We start from the raw sequence: 23443 nt of genomic DNA, 5'->3' as shown, positions 1-23443 counted from the left end.
GGGTGAAATGTCTTACCCAAAGACACGCCACATGGGCACAACAGCACATGGACTAGGACAGAGCGGGATTCAACACCGAATTATTGGACAACCTGCTCTACCTCCTGAGTCACAGCCACTTAGTCTGCAAAAGGGATAATAAAGAAGCCATGTCACACTAAAACAGGAAATTACTGTGAGCCATTGTCTTCTTATCTACTTTTAATGTATCTCAGGAAGAATGACAGCTGAAAGTTGCTTATCTAATGCTTTGCTTTTTTATTCCTCTGTATGATACTGTTTTTAATTGTACAGCTGTTTTATGTTTTTCTTCTATTCTTGTATTTTGTTCTTTTATTTTGGTTTTTATTTATTCTTCTGTACAGGACTTTGGTCCACTGTGGTTATTTTAAGGTGTTTTACAAAAGAAGTAGAGAGAGAGAGCTTACTTGTTAATCTTTCGTCTGCAAATAAATAAATGTAAATGTAATGCAACTATACTGATTAACACTGTGACATTAAAGGACACCTAGTAATTTCAGCTACATGACTAAAATTGACACAGGAGTTGTGTTTGGTAACAGTAATGTCTAATTCATGTCATGTATAAACACTCACCGGACTATTTAGCTGACTGACTATATAATCTCATTCTAAATTAATGCTAGCATTAATTAGCATTAAAACTATCAGTGTTAACTGTTCACTCATAAGTGCACTAGAGCTGGCAGTCAAGAAATAAACAAAAAAAAAGATTCCATAAACACTCAGCAGCCAAAACTAGTTCTCAAAGCCCACGCAGGCAGCATTCACTCTCCATCTGTCTCATAAGTGAAAACAGACGGTGAGTTAGACAGACATACTCTTAAATATACACACCTTTAAGCCTTTAATATCATTTAAATGGGTCAGTTAGACTTATTATTCATATTATCATTCAGTTATTCATTTTTAAAATAGAATAGAATAGATCTTTATTGTCACTCAGGAACAATCAATATCCTTTTAGCAGCTCTGTTCTGTTTAGCAGCAAAAACACTTGTGCAAAAAATAGACTGTATAAAAGTGTGTGGCATCTTGTGGGCATCTTCCTGGTTTTACTTGATTGTATTCTGAATCAACATGTGGGACAATATCTCCGTATGGGGGACATGGGCTAAACACGCTGAGCAGTTCCTCATTACGTGGATCACAAGGGTTGATCCAGGTAACTTGTGGATCAGCACGGAATTTGTGGCGTCACTATCTGGTTTAGTTATTTCTGAGGTAAATCTCCATGGTAACCCCCCTGCAAAACACTGATCAATGCTGATAAAAGATCCCACAAACCCCAGTGCACAGATTAAAAAGGGAAAAGCAAAAGACTTGCCACTGTACAAATGATAAGGAGGAAATTACAGACTGATGAAGTCCTTTGGTTTTGCTCCATAAGTGATATATTATCTTCAAACATAGACTGAAAGTGCTCAACTTGAGGATTTTTCAAGCCGACTTTAAACTTTCAATGTGTCCTTTACTTACTCTCAGACTGTTTAATAGCACTTGAGGTCTGAAGGTGCAGCTTCCGACTCATTGTCCCTAAAAATACATCTGAGCACCACATTAATTAAACACAGCACACAACTGTTGTTCTAATCTGGTGCTATCGGGCTTTAATAAAGTGATGATGTGATCCAAATATTAACTCAGACATTCACACAGTGACAGTTTCTGAGCTCTTTCCTTCTTGACTCTAGCAGCTGTCTCCATTGTAGTCTGTGTTATATTTTTTATAGTCCTCATTCTTATTTAAGACCATTTGTTCTTTTTGTCTTTTTGGTCATCTGATGCTAACTTAGGCTTGAACATGAATGTATCTGTAAAGCATGTGTTTGGAGCAGCGGCGGCAGCATTGCAAAGAAACTAAGGCTAACGAGCCCAAGCAGTTAACTTGCACGAGTGCAGTGTATTAGGCAGCAGCTGTGTACCCGTGATTTGCACGGTTAATTTTTGAAAAGCATGGCCTAAAAAAATGGTGCACAGCTTGCTCAAAGCCGTGCTAATTATCAATATATTGTTGTCTTACCGTATCACAGGTATTACCATGATGAAATGCAAGCGGTTGGACTATTAGAGTGTTTCTTATTTAAAGGGTAAATTAAACTGGATTTATGATCCTTTTTGCTCTTTGCTCTTCTTAACAGTGATAGCCACTATAGCTGCTCTACCTCTAGTTAACTGAGGAGGTAAATATGTTTTATGATTGACTCTACAAACACACACACACACGTATGTTTACATTTTCTTATTTGATGTTAAGTACAGGCATTCTATTTCCTGACCAGTTGGGTCCCTACTTTAAAAGATCCATTTTCATTGTCATTTCTTTTTGTCTTGACTGTTTTTGATACAATGACTGGTACACATGTTTTTTAAAACAATGAGTGACAAATTAGGCTCTTTACAGGTATTTGTTACGTGAGCTTTTAGAGTGAAAAGTGACTATTGCCTCAATTAATCCCCAGTTTCTTTCTCACTGTTTATAATAAAAGTAAATTTAACAGTAGTATCGGATCAGTCAATATCTTCAGTGTAATCTTTGCACTTCACAAATTCATCCCATGGACCAGATTGGGACCTCTGGTGGGCCGGTTTTGGCCCACGGGCCGCATGTTTGACACCCATGCTTTTTTTATGCTATAACGCTAACAGTGTTTGTGTGTGTGCGTGCGTGCATGCATGTGTGTGTACATATACATACTTGCATTGCAGCCCAGTGTGGAGTTAATGTAGGTTATGGGTTAAATGTTGTTTAAACTGGTACAGACTCCCCTGGTCACCCGACTGTAAACATATTACTTCTGCATTTTAACACATGGCTGTGTGATTTGTGGATTGGTTTTCGTGTAACTAAAGTACTGTTTTCTTCTTTGTAGTGCCTCTGTGAGAGCCCACAGTGACTGTTAAACCCCAGGACCTGTCCTGTTTTCTACCCACTGCAGCCAGAGGAACAGCAGAAGGAAACGCAGCTGGAAATCCAGTTGAACTCATCTCTCTTCTTCTTAGTACTGTTCTAAGTTCTTACCTGTGTGTGTCTTAAACTAAATCTATGCAGAGCTGAGTAACTGAGGACGGACGCTACATGCAACAGTGTGATTTTCCAAATCATTTTGTTGTTTCTGCTGTTGTCACATTTGTGAGTGTAAAGGTCAGAGCTGAAGTCTTGCCCATTATTTGGTAGATTTTCATACCTATTTATTTTAGAGCAAAAAAATCTCTTAGGCATACACTGTAGAATGAGCTCAAACACGTGGATCAGATCTGAACACCTATGTGGGTGTCAACACTGTACATCATTCACTTTCCCATATAATTGCACTTGTCATATGTTAATGCATTACCACAGCTTCTATATTGAGTTACATTTCTAGTCAGCGACAAAATTAAGCTGTATTCGGTGAGTTTGGTACTAATAGGTTTTACAAAACAGGAAAAATTTGCGCTTCCAGCTGTTATCGGATGTAGTTCAGATCCCACACACCAGCAGCTCAGCATCACTACTTATCGATCACATTATCATAGTAATGTTTCAGCCCCAGCCAACGGAATGTGAAAGGAATCGTTGTTCAGTTCTGAAATATCCAAAATGGAAAATGCTCACATTGAACTGTGATTGCTGTATCGCCTCCAAATTACTTGTAACCGCTGTTTTTGTCCATGTTTGTTTCACAGTGGTGTGTATTCTGACCTGCAAAAAAGCACAGTGTGATTTTTGCATAATTTGACATTTTACTTACAAATCCCAACATTCTTAGGTCTGGAGGTGAGTAAAAAGCTCATTTTGACACCTTTTTTCATGTATTGTTTTTAACAAACTATTCGCTCCATGAGCATATACAACTGATTTCTCTCCGTAGCTGCAGCACTGATGTGAATTTGTTACGGTATTCGAGCTTTTGCATCTAAAAAACAATGCCAAGAGGCAACTGTTTTACAGTCAATGTTCAGCTGCATATTTTCCATGTTGAGTTCACCGTCTTAATCACCACATTTGTGTCCCACCATGTCTGCTTTTACTGCTGGAGGATGAAGATGAGCAATATTTAAGAAGGTGTGAAGAATTTCAAGCGTCTTAATTTCCCTCTGATGATTTATGTTTGTTTTTCAGAGTGTTTTAGATACTCTTTTGTTAATTTATGTACTGCAGATTTATCACAGGTGAAATTTAGGGAATGTAAGTCATTCTGAATGCAAACTGATTGGTTACCACTGTATCTGCTCATTTACCTATTGTTTTTAACACAGCGTTTAACTACACTTTATAGCCAAAAGGAAATGAAAAGTGAAGGAACCTGTCTGATATATTATTTGGGAAATATAACTAGAATATATTTTATAATTAACTTTTTTAAAAGTCTACATTTTGTACCTGATGTGTAATTATGTAATTTAAGTATCAAATTAGAACATTATAAACTGTATGTTGGAGGTTACTGTAAATAAATAAAAAAAAAATCTGATTGTTACAGTAAGATGGTGTGAGTTAAACACACCATCACAAACACAGACAGGAGTGTGTGTACTGGACTGGTCTGTAACATCTGCTTAATGTACTGCAAGTTTTATGGATGCCAATTAAACACAGCTTTTCTCACAAATAACTTCAGTGTAGCTTGATGGTTTATGATTCATTTTACCCCATGTGTGTAATTAGTAGTTTTTCACCTCTGGTCTGATATATTTTTGGATTCCAGACATTCATGCTGTGCCTAAAAGGACGATGATGAGACGAGCAGGTTATCAGATAGAAGCTCAGCGTGTTCGAGCTTGTTCCACAAAGCATGTAAAAAATATAAATGTGGAAATTTAGAGTGTGTTTGAAGCTGCTCACTGTGGTGGTATGGAGCTGTGTTGTGACAGAGGATTTGTTTTTGCTGCTCATAAGTGTTTCTCAGACAGGTATGGGATGATTGACAGTTGTAATTACTCTGTATACTCTGGAAATAGAGGCTGTGGGAAAGCGAAGCTCACTTTACTGTCTGTCAGTCAGATTGTCAACACCTGTAACTCAAAATCTACAGCACATTTGAAGATTATACATGAGGTAGGACTGTACCATCTCAGAGGTGGTAGAACAGGGCTATCAAACTCATTTTAGTTCAGGGGTCACATTCAGCCCACTATGATCTGAAGGGGGCCAGACCAGTAAAAAAAAAAAAAAGACATCATAACCTATAAATAATGACAGCTCCAGATTTTTCTCTGTTTTAGAGTGGAAAAAGTAAAATCCCATTTTGAAAAATGTTTACATCAACAAACTGTCCTTTAAAAAATGTGAATAACATCAACAAACTGAAATTTCTTAAGAAAAATAAGTGCAATTTTAACAATATTCTGCCTTTGTTTACAGATCACAGTGGATCTACAAATACACAAAACATTTAGTAACAGGCAGAATATTGTCAAAATTACACTTACTTCTTTTAAGACATTTCAGATCGTTCATATTTGTTCAGGTTATTCACATCTTTTGGGAAAGGATAGTTAGTAAATGTCAGTGTTCATTCAATGTAAATGTTCATGTAATTTAACTTTTTTCATGCTAAAAGTGAGAAAAATTTGGTTGATAAATTAAATAATTAAATAATTAAATTAAGTTAAATAGGTTATTGTGATAGTATATTACTGGTCTGGCCCACTTGAGATCGAATTGGGCTGAATGTGGAACCTGAACTAAAATAAGTGTTAGTATCTTCAGTGTAACTTCTGCATCATCCCACAGGCCAGCTTGGACCCTTTGATGGACCGGGTTTGGCCCGCATGCCATATGTTTGACACTTGTGTCCTAGAAGATAGTCCAGGTGTGGATCTGGATTCTAGAGGTTTTTTTTGTTTGTTTTTTTTAAGGACTTTCCAGTAATGGGAGCATTTTTAGCTATATTTATGTTCTGATTAGATTAGTTCACATTATTTTTTAAAATGTGGACAATATCAAATTGCAGCACCATACCAGATTAATTCACTTTGCCAATTATACCGTTGCACAATGAAAATACTTCTTTATAAACCTTAAGAATGAAGGAATCAGCATTTATTTTTAATATACAAACATGCACAATGAAACTATTATTGGTTTCTCTTTGTAAATTTGACCACCCTAACAGCAGACATCACTAAAAAAACACAAATATCAATTAAAAAGTAGCAGCATTAAAAGTCTCAGTGAAGCACAAATACTAAATAAATCAAGAATAACTACATGCATACAAGAATAGGCTAAAATATGTAAGTATTAACATTTACTGTGCAGTAAAGACACCCCTGCTAGTGTTGTACTATTATAAATTATCACTGCTGCATTCATGTGTACGGTACTGTTTGGGTGCCTCTATGAAACTGGGTTCATTTTGGTACCTGGCACTTTTCCAGCTTTTTAGACCAAATAATAAAGGAGAAATTCAGACATATTTTGCCCCAGAATGTACCTAATGATGACCTCAGATAAATGCAAAAAAAAAAAAGGAAAAAAAAAGTATACTCTTGCTCTGAGCCATCCCAAAATTAATGAATTTTTAATTAAATATTGGGGCCAAAGATAGGACCAAAATTGGGACATGAAAAATGACCTAAGTGTCAGTGCATTTGATCTGGAAAACATGGCATGAAATGGTCTTTTATAGTGCAATAAATAAAGACATTGTGTTAAATGTGTTGATCCTAGTGATTTTTCTGATCCAGACGTGGGTTTTTCATGAATCTGCAGTCTCATTCCAGGTTTCATGTGTAACCCATCATGTCTACTCGGAAATTGCCCATTTAAACACAAATAATTTTGCAACAGCTGTCATTTATGTAAAACACTCTGCCTTGCATAATTAGTTCCATTCTGAAAATGTACCTGTGAGAGAAAAAAAAAGATATTCAAAAAAATAGTAGCGCGTAATTTTCATGTCCTTTTTTACCACGTTACACACGGATTTTTGAATAAAAAATATTATAAAAAATATATAAAAGTGTGTTTTAAATGAAAATTTTTTTCTCTTTTATCTCAGTAAATATTTATTTTTAAAATAGCCCCAGAGTGCTTCCAAACTTGCTTCATAGCATTAGACTACATCTGGTTTGAATTTGTAGCCCCCCTAGGGATTGGAATCCCAGTAGCTCGATTCCTTGGAATCGTTTGCCTGCCTGCTTAACGATTCTGCTTATCAATTCCACCTTTGTTGTGCATGCGCGATGACGTCACACGTACGCTGCGTTGTTTTGGTCAGAACGTAGCCCACACGGCGTTGAGGCAGAAACTGTCTAAAAAGACGACACCAGGTCCACTTACTTGGAACACTTGCAAAGTTTCCATGTCTTCAAAAGGGTGGAATCCCTCCATTATGCTCAAACATTTGTCCACAGCATGTGAATCATTTACAGAAATGTCACGTATTTGATACGCTACTTAGCGGGGCACGTGAATGTAGCGGCAGAGTGAACACTGGGCCGGTTCTGGTGTGGGCAACAAACGTTGTAACTCCTCAAATACAAGTTTCCGAAGGTAAGAAGGGAAAGGAAATGAGGTGCACAACAAGGGGAGACAAGCCGAGCCGAGTCGAACCGGTTCCACGTAGTAGAAATGCGGCAATAGAGGAATTAGTAAAGAGTCTTTAGTTTCACTTTCACTGTACGACTACCCCCCCCCCCAACCAGGCCCTGCATCATCTGTTATTATTATTTGTACATACTGTATATGTTGTATTTTCTGTGCAGAGATGGAAATATAAAAGACAGTTAATGCAAACACACCCGTTTGTACTCTTTTATTCCCTCACCCAATGAAAATCGATAAGAGAATCGATAAGGAATCGGATCAATAAGCAATATCGATAATGGAATTGGAATCTTAAATTCTTAACGATTCCCATCCCTAAGCCCCCCTGTCCTGTTTTTAGGGACCAGTTTCATAGAAGCACCCATTTATTAACATGCAGAGTAGTGATGAATCTCCATTTAGAGAAATAGTCACATTAATTCTTACAAAAACGCTGTATGTGATTCAAAACCACTTATGAAAAAGATCAGAACTCAAAGATCAAATTTGGTCACTTATATCTACTATGAGTGATGTGGCCTTTTAACATTTTTATCATCTATTGACAGATATTCAAAAATACAAATTTCACCCCTGCTGTGTAAATGAGATCTATTAACATGAATATCTATTCTTGCTGATCCAAAACTGAGAGCGGATTTTAATCTCTACAGCTGTCATTTTTGATGGATGCTCCACACCTCTGTCCCGAACACGATGACTTCAGATTTGGTATTTACACTCATTGTTCATTCCTTTTCCATATCAGACCTTTTCATACTCGGTCTGATAAGAGAACTGACAGAACTGACACTGAAATCACATCCAGTCCATAAGGAACTTCAACTGATGACAGAACTAAGGGGGATTGTCTTAAAAGTCAAGGTCAAAGGTCAACTGCTTTATGTCATAGCCTCATAGAGTAATTACTCATACAATATATGGACAAAAGTATTGGGACACATCGAATTCAGGTGTTTCTTTTCTAACAGGGGTCTGAGATACAAAACAATAATGATAAATGCCATATATTGTGATAAATATCATATTGATTATTAATATTGATGTAGTTATGATGTGTTCCAATATTTTTGTCCATATAGTTTATAAACATCAATATTTCCTTAAAGTGTGGGACATTTTTCTTCCTAAGTGAGATGTGAAGAAAGTAGATGGTTAGACGTGGGAAAAATATTTTTTTTTGTTTTACAGTCTGAGCATGAAAAATATTTAGAAATTTAGAAGTAGAACATTTAAAATCATAGTCATGGATTTAAAAAAAAAAAAAAAAAAAAAGTAAAAACCATTTCTGAGGCATTTTGGAAGCAAAGATAACAGTTTAAACAAAACTAACCAATGCAATGATATTTATCACAATATAAAACTATATTATGACATTTGCTATTATTTTTTTGCATCCCAAACCACTGTTAGAAAAGAAACATCTTAATTCAACATGTCCCAATACTTTTGTCCATATTGTGTATGACTTAGCCAATTATGCTATCAGGCTAATGATATGCTTATTTGAGCATATTCATAACACATTGGGAACTGCCAATGTGCAACTATGACTGTACCTCCATCTGTTTCCATGCCTGTTCTCCAACTGTACCAATGGCACATTTTTTTTTTTTTCATAGACCTTTTCTTTCTTTTTTCTTTTTTTTTTCCCAGATTGCCTCAGAGAAATAGCACAGACGTTTGACACTGCATCGGTGACATCGTGTGTAGAACATAACCACCTTCAGGATGATTTTACAGCCTGTTTTGTTGATGGGCATCTCATTGATGAATAATTCACTGTCTAAATAATATATTTTCCCGCCAAAAAATAACATGTTTATGCGACACAAGGGCTTTCTTCATAAATGTAATGTGATTCTAGGAGCAAACAGCAGTTAGTGTGCCGTGATGAGAGATCACACTGCCTTCATTACCACAGTTACATGTAGGTTATGATATACAGCAATAATCAACAATGTACCATAGGCAGATCATGTAGGAGACACTATGGCGCTTAATATCAGCTATTACATGTATCAACTTAACAGAAAGGGTTTTTAAAGTCCTACTGACATGCAAATGTATGCAGCATAATCCATCTTTTAATCACATCATTACTATTATGAGAAGAGCTGCTGTGCCACACACAAGTGGGCTGCATTTACAACAACATAAAGTCCCTTATATACTGTGAAGACATGACTCAAGTCAGGTTTTTCTCCCTTAAGGTCACAAAAGAGAGAGTAAACTGTTTCCTTTGTGACTCCTTTGTACATTTTTCCAGCCTTGATTCCCAGCAGGCAACCAAATAGTACCAGTGATCAACAGTAGAATAAAAACGACTCTCCCTGTCTGACATTTCCACCAGGTCCTCAGGATAAATAGAACCTGATGGAGATTGTGGGGTTCAGTGTATTTACCACCAGGCTGTTTGATGCTAGAAGGAAGGAGGAGGGGGCAGGTAGCACTTGGTTTGTTGATGAGCGTTAACGTCTTTGTCTAAGTGAAACACAAGAGAGTGTAAAGTGTAAATGTGTACAATACAGATCGTAACTCCACTGGGTGAAATACCCACTTCAAAGTATGCGGCATCCTTTAATTCTTGAAAGTAAGTTTTCCTAGTTCTGCAGCCAGGGTTGTTTCTCTTTCATTCTCCTCTCACTGCTTTGCTCCACGCTGTTGCCTCTAAATGATGCATGGCTGGAAAGAAGTCCCAGATTTCAGCATATTTTGAATCAGGTGGGAAAAGTGTGAGTTCAAATACCCCTGGACTGCAGATAAAGCTCACACCTTCATCAGTCTGCATACCCTTGTCCATCCACATCCCATTCATCTTTAAAATCTGCTCTGTACCGCTGAGGCTGAAACGTCCCCATCACTCCCTTTAGCTCTTTGACAAACATTGTTCTGAAACATTTCAGCATTTTCATCACCTATTTCTAATCACACTGCTTCTCAGTTATTGAACTCATCGTTGTCACAATTGATTTATTCTTGGTAGACAAAGTGTAACTGGGACTCACTGGTCAAAAGTGATTACTGATGTGAAGACACATGAATAAAAAGAGGAATGTGTCTGAAAACAAATTGTTCCAACTTTATGGCCAATCATGTATGTGTGTTCATGCTGTCAATGACATACGAGTCAAAGTGCATTATTATATCCCAAAATTCTGTTTTAATTTGCATTTTCAAATCTTCTCCAGCTATTATTTGAAGTAGTGCTCCTTACATAGTCAACACAAGCTAATTTTTTTTAGTTATAATGCATTTGACAAAGATTATTTATCAATGAAGTCTTTACAACAGCTGACTAACTATCATTGGCTTAAAGTGCACCTGAACTGGTCATTGTTTACAACATTAATTCTGCTTTGTGTATTATTTATAAGAGAAGTGCAAATTCAGTTAAAAATCACCATAAATGCACCACACTGGACCTTTTTATTACGTGAATTACACACAGGGGCAGAACCTATGGGGAACAGCCATTGCTGGCCGGAAGTGCCGTTACTGTGTTGATTCTGGCTGATGGAGTACGAGTAAAAAAGCAGCAGTCAGTGAGCGAGATTGAGTGTAAAGCACAAGTTCAAGAAGCAATTTTGAGGAAAGGGGTGTAAATGGTTACCTATTTGTAATGTGTCATCTTAGACCGGTGTCTGCTGCACGGGTCAGTGACCAGTCCATCACAGCCCAGATAATCAGGCAATACAACAAGTCTGTGTCACTACCGATGCTGGAACAGCCCATGAAGGAGGCAACATGTCGCTGATCATGACTGACTGACGGAGCAGTAACTTAGTACTCACACGTACTTGACAACAGGCTGTAAGGTAAGCTACCTGACAGAACTGCTAGTATTCTACGTGATCTTTTGAAATAGCTATCAATGAAAATTTACTACAGGTACCCTTTAAATGAATGGAACAATAAGGTATAGAACAAATGTACCTCTGTGAAAAAAACTGACAAAATGAGAGAGCATAACAAGAGGTCAAGACCAGAAAAAAATTACAACACATAACAACAAAAGATGTGACAAAAGCCATATAACAAGAGGTAGTTTGTCAAAAAAAAAGAGCAGAAAATAGTATACATTCATAGAAAAAAAAGTTGAATCCCATGGTTTAATGGACCAGTGATAAAAAAAAAAAAAAGAAAAAAAAAAAAAAAAAAAGAAAGGTAATACAGAAAAGAATCAAGATCTTGTGTTGCTGTGGTCCAGTTCATGTCCAGACCCCAACCTGGCTGAAATACTGTGCATGAACAAATACCCACAAACATCAATGAAGTGAAGCAACGCTGTGAAGAGGAGTGGGCCAAAAATCCTCTACAGCAGTGTCTCTCAACATTTGTTAAACTAAGGCCCACTAATGGCATCATGAGCCTCCTGCCACCCCCTCATCCCCGAAAAAATGTGTGTATGAGGGGCATTATTCTAAAAGTAACGCATCAGACCTGTATGTGTAGAAGGTCACCTCATCACCTGCCGCCCCACAAAAACATATTTGCGACAAGCTTTCTCACCCCCCTGACAATGTTGCTCGCACCCCTCCAGTGTGCTCGCACCCCCCCGGTAGAGTGTCCACGCCATTGACAACCACTGCTCTACAGTGATGCAAAAGACCAATAAAGTCATGCAGAAAACAATTACTTCAAGTTTTTGCTGTTACAGGTGGTTTTACAAGTAGCTGTACAATAACATATACAATCAATTCAGTAAGTTCAATAAATAAAGTTACGGTGGAATCTGTTGTGTGTTGTTTTAATCCTTACCTAATTTCAGAATCTGATAAGGACAAGATGTTGTTTATAATGATGCCGTGATACATAAAACCATAGAGTTCAAAGAGGGTGTACTGTCTTCTCATGACTTTATGACAATCAACAAGATAAAAAAAAAAGATGTAAAAGATGAAATGAAGCAAAACACATGCATATAAGATGTAACAAGATGTAAGAAAACAATATAAAAAGACACCAGCAGTCTCTAATTAGGATGAAGTCAAACTAAATGAATGTAATGTGACCTCTGACAAAACAGTACAAAAACACAGTAAAAGATAGAATAGAGGAACATCACATGACAAGAGGTAAAAGATGGACGAAAATAGACATGGAAAAGCTGAAAATTCCAGAACTCTCACAAAAGATCATGTAAAAGATAGAAGAAGAAGGAAATTATTTAAAAGAAAAAACAGACATCAGATGTAACGAGACAAAAACATACATGTAGTGAAACAAGGTTAATGTAATGTGAGTTCTTATTCAACAAGACAAAGAATGATGCAAAAGATTGAACAAGAGGAGCAAAATACATGAAATAAAACAAAACACATGAATGAGAGACTGACAAAAGGAACTTAATATAAAAGGCTTAACTTAAAAAACAAAATAGACATGAAAACAAACTTTTAGGCTCTGATTTCCTGATGCATTCGCTGGCGTTTGCACGACGAAGACAAAGTAAACAGTAAAAGTGAAATCTGAGTTCTTATTCATCAAGACAAAAAAGATGTAAAAGATGAGGGCCCATTTTCCATATTATGGGCTGGGAAGAAGCCACGGTCATCTGCTCTGAAACCAACAAATACCACCGATGGATCAGGGAGGCCATAGAAATCAGAAAACAGGCCCCGAGGACCATGAGCAGGGATGAGGAATCCTACACCTTATCCCACTCCTGGAATGCTGTCCTCTGCGGGATGCCAGGCAGTAGGGGGCATAATCGCCCCCTGTTGCCTAGCAAACCAGGATAAAACAGCTGATAATGACACATCACAGGAACAGCAAGTGACCCTTCTGAGGAAGGCTACGGGTTGAAGCCAAAACATGTCTCGGTAGAAGAATGAACTCTGTTTCCATCTGGCTGACAAATAAGAAAAGGAAACCTGTATAAGTTCTAGAAGACAGTATGAACCTAATTGGACTAAAACTATTTTCTGTTTTTGTGATTACTTTGTTGTATTCACTGACTTTGGCAAGATAAAGATAAGAGAAACAAAATATATGAAAACACAATATAGAAATTACAAGACAAAAGACAAATATGTTAGACTGAAAGTTACTGTAATATTTTAAGTTCTGCTACTGACACTGAAAACTTTTGTACATGGAAGAATAATTGATGGGGGTTTTTTTCAGTGTTTTTTTTTATTTTTTTATTTTTTTTTTTTACTTTATTTCAAGCAACAATGGTTTAATACTCTTACCATCACACTGAAAATAGTTGAGTTCAGTTTTGCATATAAACATCCAGTAACCCCCATAAGTAAACAGAGTGTACCTCTGCTCCTAACATTAACAGAGGCTGATTGTTGATAATTGTAAACGTATATCTGACATGTGATTGTTCTAATTATAATGAGTTGCCTCTGGGAAGAAATTACCTCTTGCACAGTGGGATTTGCATTGTGACATAACCCTGAGTGAGACGCTGTTTCCGGCTTGGCCTTGCCTATTTAATTACCCCTCTGCACTTACAATCACAGTCTTGAACATAATATGGATGGAGGGTTTAATTGACCACTACTGCCTCCCTTTGCCTTTGGCACTGACTGATGTCATCATTCAGGGACAACGCACCTTTCAACAGGCAAGGACGGTGTTTTGACTTTATCGTCCATCAGTGGAAGATGGAAATTCTGCATTTTGTGTTGAGAATGATGATTTTTTTTGTTTGTTTTTTGTTTTTTTCAGGGCCTTTTATTTGTTTTTGTGGAGTGGTGACTGTATTTTGTATTTCCCCTTGGGGATTAATAAAGTAAATAATCTATCTATCTATCTATCTATCTATCTATCTATCTATCTATCTATCTATCTATCTATCTATCTATCTATCTATCTATCTATCTATCTATCTATCTATCTATCATTTGTCATCATTTGGCCTAATGTTTATCAGTTTTAACTTAATTGAATTCTTAACAACTAGTATGTGACCCATGTGGAACCACGGTCAGTGGATGTGGGAGTTCTTATGCTGCGGAGAGCAGACTTTTGGGAAAAGATGTTAGTTTATATTGTCTAAGTATTGACATAAAAATAGTTTGGTAAGTAATTCTTTAAAATTTGAATGGCATGAGAGGGGGTCCATGCCATGCATACCTCACGATGAGTAGAAGTGAAAGTAATTCCTCTATGTCTCCCACTGTTGTGAAGCTCATTTACCTTTTCCCTACCTCCTGAAACTTCACAAACTTTGTTTTGAGGGGGCAGGAGGTTTGTTTAAGGGGGCATTGGCCCCTCTTGCACTCTCAAGAACTGTCTCTGATACCGATATGTCAGGACTGTGGCTAGTAAATGTGACATTTCTGTTTTTAACTTCATTTCCCGTCATACAGTATGGTACTGCGCTTCCGTAATTGTAAGGCAATTGTATTCCAAAATGACTAATAGGTCCGAAAATATTGGTCCTATTAACTTGCCGAGATATTTAGTGTGGGGATGGGACTATTCCTCAGCTGTAGGTACCAAATTGGCCAGGTAAAAATGTCTGAATTTGTCAGAATCATGCTGACACACACATACACACACACACTGAGCCCTTCCAGTATTATGATAAAGAACAGAGAAAAATGAATGAATGAAAAATGTTTCAGAATTGGGACACAAACCCTGTCCCCAGCTCCATCGCTCATTTGTTTTACAGCCACATGAACACAAACGTAAGGACACACATTTTATAATGGACTATTGTTACAGGACTTGAAGACAGCCTTTCTAGAGCTGCAGCTATCGATTATTTTTGTTATCAGTTATTTTCTTTGATTTGATTAAATGATTATTTGAATGGGCAAAAAAATAGTAAAAATGTGAAAAAGACATGTCTGAAAATGACAAGCACAAAATGTAGAAAAGTAAAAGGATATATATAAAATATCTATATATAAATAACAGTATAAAAGTATGTAGAAAATACATACACACACACACACACACGCACACACATTACCAGTGGTGGGCCATCAGGGCCAGCAAGGCCTTCTCAACTGGTGTAAACATCATCAGAAACAGTGACATACATTTAAAACTTAAATTTGAAATATTTGTTCCATGAAATTGTGTTAATTTATCCCCAGTAAACTTCTCTCTTCATTTCTTAGCATGTCCCTCGGTTGCACTGCTTCAGGTACGTGTAGGTGGATGTAAGATATTTTGTCTGATCAGATTTCCGTCTCTGTGTGTTGCCAGGATTAATCTAATCTGCCCTGGGCTTTCAAAAATGAGCTGTGAAGGCTCATGTATTTTAAACTGTATAACATCAGGACTGTTTCTTTCTTCTTTTTTTCTTTTTTTTTCTTTTTTTGTTTTGAACATGCAAAGAAACAAAAAACAAAATAATATTAAATGAACAGAATCTGTCTTTGAGTGCGAGCAGGTCTGAATTTGCATGGTTGAAAAGTAGGAAGAAGCATAAATTTATTAACTCCTACCCCTCAAGTATTTTTAGCCTTCATCTTTATCAATCATTTAATTCATGAATGAGTCAATAAGTTTTTCTTAATTTAACCTTCAACCCACAACTAATACATAATACAGTACCTGAGTTATGCACAACAGTATTATCATGGCAGCACATATCATACAAACAGGTATCAACAGTTCACTAATTTTCTTCAATAGTTACAGTATATATATCAATACAACATTATCCATAAACAAAAAAGCCCTCATAGTCATTATTATTAAATACTGTACCTTGGAAGAATCAATTATATTTGGTATTTGTTTTATCTCCACACACAATTTGTTCCACAGATGGTAATACAGAAACTTTTTAACACAATGCACACATTATGAATCTTTAAATTTAACTTTCCCCTTAAGTCATAATAATAACCTCCCTCTCTTTTGCAAAACATTTCCTGAATATTACCCAGCAGTAAGTTATTCTTTGCTTTGTACATTATTTGAATAGTTTTGAACTCCACAAGGTCAATGAATTTAAAAATTTTAGATTGTAAAAATAGTGGATTGGTGTGTTCACAAAAACCAACATTGTGAACAATTCTTATTGTTCTTTCTTACAGTATAAAAAGTCTTTGTAATGAACTTGCACATGTATTTCCCCATACCTCCAAACAGTAAGTTAAACAGGGTAAGACCAAAGAACTGTATAGAATATGAAGGGATTTTTGATCAAACATATCTTTTGCTTTGGCCAGGACTGAGATGCTTCTGGATAGTTTGTTTTGTACGTGTTTTATGTGAGGTTTCCAGCAAATTTTATCATCAATTATTACTCCAAAAAATGTGTTTAAATTCACCCTTTCTATATCTACACCCTCCATTTGTACCTTTACCTGATTACTTGTTTTACATTTACCAAAATTCATGATTTTCATTTTACACAGATTTATTGATAACTTATTATAGTTGATTGACTGACTGACTGACTGACTGACTGATTGATTGATTGATTGATTGATTGATTGATTGAAATCTTTATTTCAGACATTTAGACAGTGAAATCAAAACAAAAATCAACCAACAAAATATCAGTACTGGTACATAAAAGGTTGATAAGTAATCAAAAGAAACAAAAATAAATAAATAAATAAATAAATAAATAAATGAAATGAAATGATACATGCTCGAAAATGGTTTGTCATTATGGTTTGTCAAACCATAATTTAGTTTTATTTAACTCCGAAGTGATTAAGTCCAGAAGTTGCTGTAAATCCTCATCAGTTCCAAAATATTTGTGTCATCAGCAGATGATAAAAATTTCACTTGTTCAGACACTTTACATGTTACTGATGTACATTATAAATAGTTTAGGTCTCAACACTGACCCCTGGGGGACACCACACACAATATCCAAACACTTCGAATGACAGTGTCCCACCTTCACAAACCATTTCCTGTTCTCAAAAAAACTTCTCACCCAATTCAACACCACTCCCCTAATTCCATACTGTCCCAGTTTATTGATTAATATGTCATGGTTTATGGTATCAAATGCTTTTTTTTTTTTTTAAATCAATGAAAATTCCAACTGTGAATATTTTATTATCTACGGAATTTGTGATTTCTTCAATAAGTTCAGTTAATGCAAGTGATGTTGAGCGGTTAGTTCTGAATCCATATTGACTGTCTGAAAGTAATTTGTATTTTTCTATGAATTTGTCTAATCTGTCTTTGAAGAGTTTTTCTAGGATTTTGGAGAATTGTGAGAGAAGAGAAATAAATCTGTAATTTATGAAGTGGTGTCTGTCACTGTTCTTGTACAATGGTATGACTTTACAGGGTTCCCACGCTTTCCCTGAAATAATTTTCCAGGACTTTTCCAAGACATTTTCAGCCGCTACAGACAAAAGTTAACACATCATACACTAATACAATCCCCTGTCCCCCTCATCCCTTGGAAGTGTTCTTTTCTACAGTTATAACTTGCATTCACTCAGATTGTTTCTATACTCAGACATTTGATGTGCAGTCTATGGCTATAATTTATCTATGAAAAATAATTATGACAGAAGTATCATAGAATAATGCAAACACACCCTCAGATTACAGCATAGCACTTCATTAGCATGACAAACTTTAGTTACATTGTTCAACTGGACAATTCCCAACTCAACTTTTTCTTCTCTCTTACTTTCTCTCCTGCACTTCTTCTAAAAAATATGTGTATATTTTCAATAAATCACTGAAAAACAGTTTCTTTTGTTTCATCTCAGTTTAGGCAGGATAATTTTCTGGGATAAATTAACCGTCTCCAGGACATTTGACCTTTTTTCTCATTTTCCATGTTTTCCATGACTGGAAAATTGGTCAATCATTTTCCAGGTTTTCCAGGACGTGTGGGAACCCTGCTTTATAGTAGCTTTCATTCTACTTGGAAATTTCCCTGTTTGGAATGATAAGTTGAAGATTTAAGTGAATGGTTTGGAGATGCCTAGAATGACCTTTTTTACTACTATCATGCCAATTTCTTCACAGTTCGTATGTTTTGTTTTTAGATTAATTAACAATTTCTTTTTCGTCGGTGACTTTGAGAAACACTGAATTTGGATTTTGATCTAATAATACCGCATTACTTTGATCTGTTGCTGGAGCAGGAATTTTATCTGCCAAGTTTGGTCCAACATTAACACAGAACTCAGTAAACTTCTTCACCGCCAGTTCCCTGTTATTGATTTTGATATCATTTTCAATAAAAATAATTTGGGTAATTGTCCTTATTGGAAACATTTACAATACTGTTTAATACATCCCATATACCTTTAATATTATTTTTATTATTTTTTAGTATTTTATTATAATACTCCTTTGTACATATTCTCATAATATTAGTTAACTTATTTATATATTTCTTGTATTTATTTTCCGCCTCCTTGGTTCTATATTTTATAAACTCTATATATAGTGTATTTTTCTTTTTACATCCATCCACCCCTTTGTGATCCATTGATTATTCTTATGTTTTCCTTTTCTGCTACATTGTTTAATTGGACAATCTTTATCATATAATAACTTAAACATTCTTTAAAAAATCATAAGCCTTATCAACATGTTTCTCTTTATAAACTGTTTCCCAGTCATATGCTTGTTGATCGTTTTTTAGTTTAGCCAAAGATTCCTCTGTTCTGACTCATCTATAGTGATGTCCATTGTCTGTCTTTATATTTCTGTAGTTGTTGGTGTAAACAATAAAAACTGGCAAGTGGTCACTGGTATCATTTACTAATAGTCCACTCATTGTGATATCATCTATAACATTTGTCAATATATAATCACTTAATTTTACACAATAAGTAGTGATTCTGCTGGGTCTGGTGATTTTTGGAAACAACTTAAAACTGTACAGTGTATTTATGAATTTTCCTGTCATTTTATGTAAATTTGGATTGAGTAAATTGATGTTGAAATCATCAGAAGCGAACATAACTTTCTGATTTGCTTTTGAAAGATACTCCTCCATCCATTCTTTAAATGAGTCTATATTAGAACTTGGTGCTCTGTATATGCAACTCACAATGACATTATTCTTTTTCTCCATAAATATTTCTATGGTAACACATTCTAATACCTTATTCACCACTGCTGACATTTTTTCCACCACCTTGAAGTCAAGATTTCTGTCTGCAATCAAAGCCACACCACCCCCACTCTTGTTTTATCTGTTTATGTAACTATCTCATAATCTTAAAATACAAAATCCATGTCCCTACCACTATTTTACCAGGTTTCCGAAACAACAATAATATTAAGTAAGTAAGTAAGTAAAGTTTATTTATAAAGCGCTTTTCACAGATAAAAATCACAATGTGCTGGACATAAAACGGGTGCAGTAAAACAACATAAGAATAATTTCATAAAATAAATAAAAAAGATAAATCAATCAACCAAAAGCTTTCCTAGATAAAAATTAAAGGGACATTTGAATTGACTTAAAAAGTATTTGATGTTTTAAAAGTTGGCATAAAGGATTCTGCTGTTAAAATGGGTTATTGATAAGCTTTGTGTTAATGCTGCTGTTAAATTGTTCATGGATATAATACAGCTTTCGTTGACGTAAGAAAAAAAGTTGTTATCCAGATCAATGTCATTTTCAGTATTATGTGAATGATGTTCAGTGTACTGAAATTTTTTTAACTGCAGATCATCATACTCTGTGATATTTTGTAATAAATGATTGAGTCCAGTATTTGTGTAAGTTGTTCCTGTTGACATAAAGAATGGTGAGTGTCTACATACCTGGTTTATGATTGCATGTGTCTGTTATTTTGGCGTGCTGCTGCGTCAATGGATAGCTAGTTTGTCATGTCGAAGGTAGCCAATATCTCCTTTTTCTCTTGCAGCTCACAATTCTGACATCAATTCTTTCCTTTTCCTTTTCACAGCATCAGTGAAGTCCTCATTGATGTACATTTTCGTTCCCTTTAATCTCTTGGTACATTGAAGAATAGCAGATCTGTCCTCATATTGAAAAAAATTCAACACAATGGGCCTGGGTATGTCACCTCCAGGCTTCCTTATGCGGTGGGCCCATTCCATCTCTATCTCCTGCTCCATCTGAAACCTTTTTCACCTTTTCTTCTGTCTCTGCCCAGGTCTCCCCAGATGCCTCCATGATTCCATCAGAAACCAGATTGTTTCACCTGGACTGTCCCTCGAGATATTCCATCTTGTCAGTGACAACTATCAGACTGTCACACACTCTGAAAACATCTGACTGCATAGAGTTGCAGTGTTCCAAATGGTCAGAATTTTCAGATTTTATCTCATCAACTTCCTTTTGTGTATATTCAAAGCTTGTCTTCAACTCCTGGTGGTCCTTTGTCAGCCCCTCCAGCCAGGTGTTTGTGGAGTCCATAATGAATTTCATAACACTCTTAAAGTTCTCCTGTTTGTGATTTAACAATGCTGTGAATATTTCCTTTTGCTGCTGTTTTAGCTCAGATACTTGGGACGGTGAAATATACTTCTCATGTGTTCTAGCCTACAGGTGTCAAACATGTGGCCCGTGGGCCAAATCCGGACCACCAAAGGTTCCAATCCGGCCCATGGGATGAATTTGTGAAATACAAAAATTACACTGAAGATATTAACAATCATTTTTAGTTTAGGAGCCAAATTCAGCCCAATTCAATCTTAAAGGGGTCACAACAGTAAAATAATATCATAATAACCTATAAATAATGACAACTCCAAATTTTTCTCTTTGTTTTAGGTAAAAAAGTGTTTAATTACATGAAAAAGTTTACATTTACAAACAGTCCTTGCCTGAACAAATATGAACAATATGAAATGTTTTAAGACAAGTAAGAGCTTTTTTTAAAAAATAATATTATGTCTGTCATTAAACGTTTTGTGCCTTTGTAGATCACAGAGGCCTAAAATTGTTAAAATTGCACTTATTTTTCTTTATAAATTTTAATTTGTTCATCGTTGTTCATGTTTGTCACATTTTCTTTAAAGGATAGTTTGTAAATGCAATATTTTCTTGATGTAATTTTACTTTTTTCACTCTAAAACATAGTGAAAAGTTTGGAGTTGTTATATTTATTTTTTAAAATATATATTATGTTATTATTTCACTGGTTCCGGCCCACTTCAGATCATATTGGGCTAAATGTGGCCCCTGAACTAAAACAAATTTGACACCCCTGGTTTAGCCTCTGCTTTTGATGTGGGTGGCATTTTATGGCTTTTAAAAAGTTGCAATTGAACACAGTACCTTTAGGCCTGGTTTTGCCTGGTTGGTGCTGGAATCTGGCCTAGCCAAGTGGCTAGGGTCCTGGTGTTGGATCTGGGCCTGGCCTAGTGTTGCCGCTCCTACTCAGAGCTGCCACACTTTAACCAATCAGATTTCAATTTAGTGGGTGGTGCAGTGGTTAGCACTCGTGCCTCACAGCAGGATGGTCCTGGGTTTGATTCCAACACCAGTCGACGGGGGGTGGGACCTTTCTGTGTGGAGTTTGCATGTTCTCCGCGTGTCTGCGTGGGTTCTCTCCAGGTACTCAGGCTTCCTCCCACCATCCAAAGACATGCACTGATAGGTTAACTGGTTATTCTAAATTGCCCATATGAGAGAATGTGAGAGATTGCTCTTTTGTCTCTATATGTCAGCCCTGCGATGAACTGGCGAAATGTCCAGGGTGTACCCCGCCTTCGCCCATAAGTAGCTGGGATAGGCTCCGAGTGACCCCCGTGACACTAGTGAGGATAAAGCGGGTTCAGAGAATGAATGAATGAATGAATTTCAATTTAGCTAGCTGGTCCCCAATGTTGTCAGCATTTATCCTTCCTCAGATTGGATGGTAAAACTATTATTTGACATAGCTTTGGCAATGTTTTTTTTTTTAATTCATGTCAATAAAGCTAAATTAAGTGAACTGAACTGAACTATTAATACATTTGAGGTAGATTTTTTTACAACCCACAATGGCTGATGGACAAGAGGAAAATGATTTGGTCTCTGACACACTTAAAAATCCATTTCCAAGAGGGACCTTTCCAGAAAATCAGGACATCGCGAGGTGAGATTGGTAACCCCAATGCTAGTTAGCTTGTTGAACGGACATTCTCTGCCCTCAAGAGAATAGAAACTTATGTCAGGACTATGACTGGACAGAGGAGACTCACAGCTTTGGCTTCTGTGGTTATAAAATGGATTTACTGATGGAACTGAAACACACAGATCACTTCTATGACAGTCACTGAAGTTTTCCTGCACAAAGAAAGTAGGTTGGATTATGTATAGAAATAATGAGCATCTCTGATGAGTAGGCTATGATGTTTTTAATCGAAATTTTTTATGTTTTTGTCATGTTACGAGGGCTGTTCAATAAGTTCATGGCCTCACCCAGAAATACTGGTTGTTATAATACAGGATGTTACATTCTTTCGTGATGGGATAGTGATGCTTGAACATCGATGGACCAAGTGCATTGCTGTAAATGGAGATTATGTTGAAAAATAAAATATAAATTATCAGTCTGTGTTGTTCTGTTCTGGGTGAGGCCATGAACTTATTGAACGGCCCTCGTATAAGATAAATATTGATTCTGAACTGCTCCAGATGATGAACATGGTACAGCTGCAACTGTAGTGTAGAGGTTTGGAGTTGGCGCGCGTGCATTTCTTATTTTAGTAATAATGGTATTCACCCTCAATACACCAAATGTCTGTTTCTCTTCAATGCCATGCCTTGATATTTTGCATTTTTTTGTGTAGTATTGATGGTTTATACTATTGTGACATCATAGTGGTGGTATTAAGAGGTAGATTAAGTCGAGTTACAATAAAGAAAAGTGGGCATATACAGTAGATGGTGGTCAAGGAAGAACCAGACTAAATGGGACAATGAGCAGCAATGAAGAGAAAAAACGACATCTAAAATTAAAGCGTTAATATTACTTTTTCACCGCATTTATGACCCAGACCATC

The 23443-nt window shown here is 36.2% G+C and overlaps 1 protein-coding gene across 1 annotated transcript in view; it reads left to right on the top strand.

Moving 5' to 3' along the window:
- The window catches only part of usp43b (ubiquitin specific peptidase 43b), a 109020-nt gene extending 104558 nt beyond the window's left edge, over positions 1-4462 (top strand). The window contains exon 16 of the mRNA XM_030142061.1: positions 2895-4462. Coding sequence (XP_029997921.1) covers positions 2895-2905 — 11 coding nt within the window. The 3' untranslated portion in view covers positions 2906-4462. The remainder of the gene's footprint in view (positions 1-2894) is intronic.
- Positions 4463-23443: the final 18981 nt, after the last annotated feature.

This window comes from Sphaeramia orbicularis, chromosome 8 (assembly GCF_902148855.1).
Source record: "Sphaeramia orbicularis chromosome 8, fSphaOr1.1, whole genome shotgun sequence".
Taxonomy (NCBI): Eukaryota; Metazoa; Chordata; class Actinopteri; order Kurtiformes; family Apogonidae; genus Sphaeramia; species Sphaeramia orbicularis.
The sequence above is the reverse complement of the archived record's forward strand: the minus strand, read 5'-3'. Positions and strand labels throughout refer to the sequence as shown.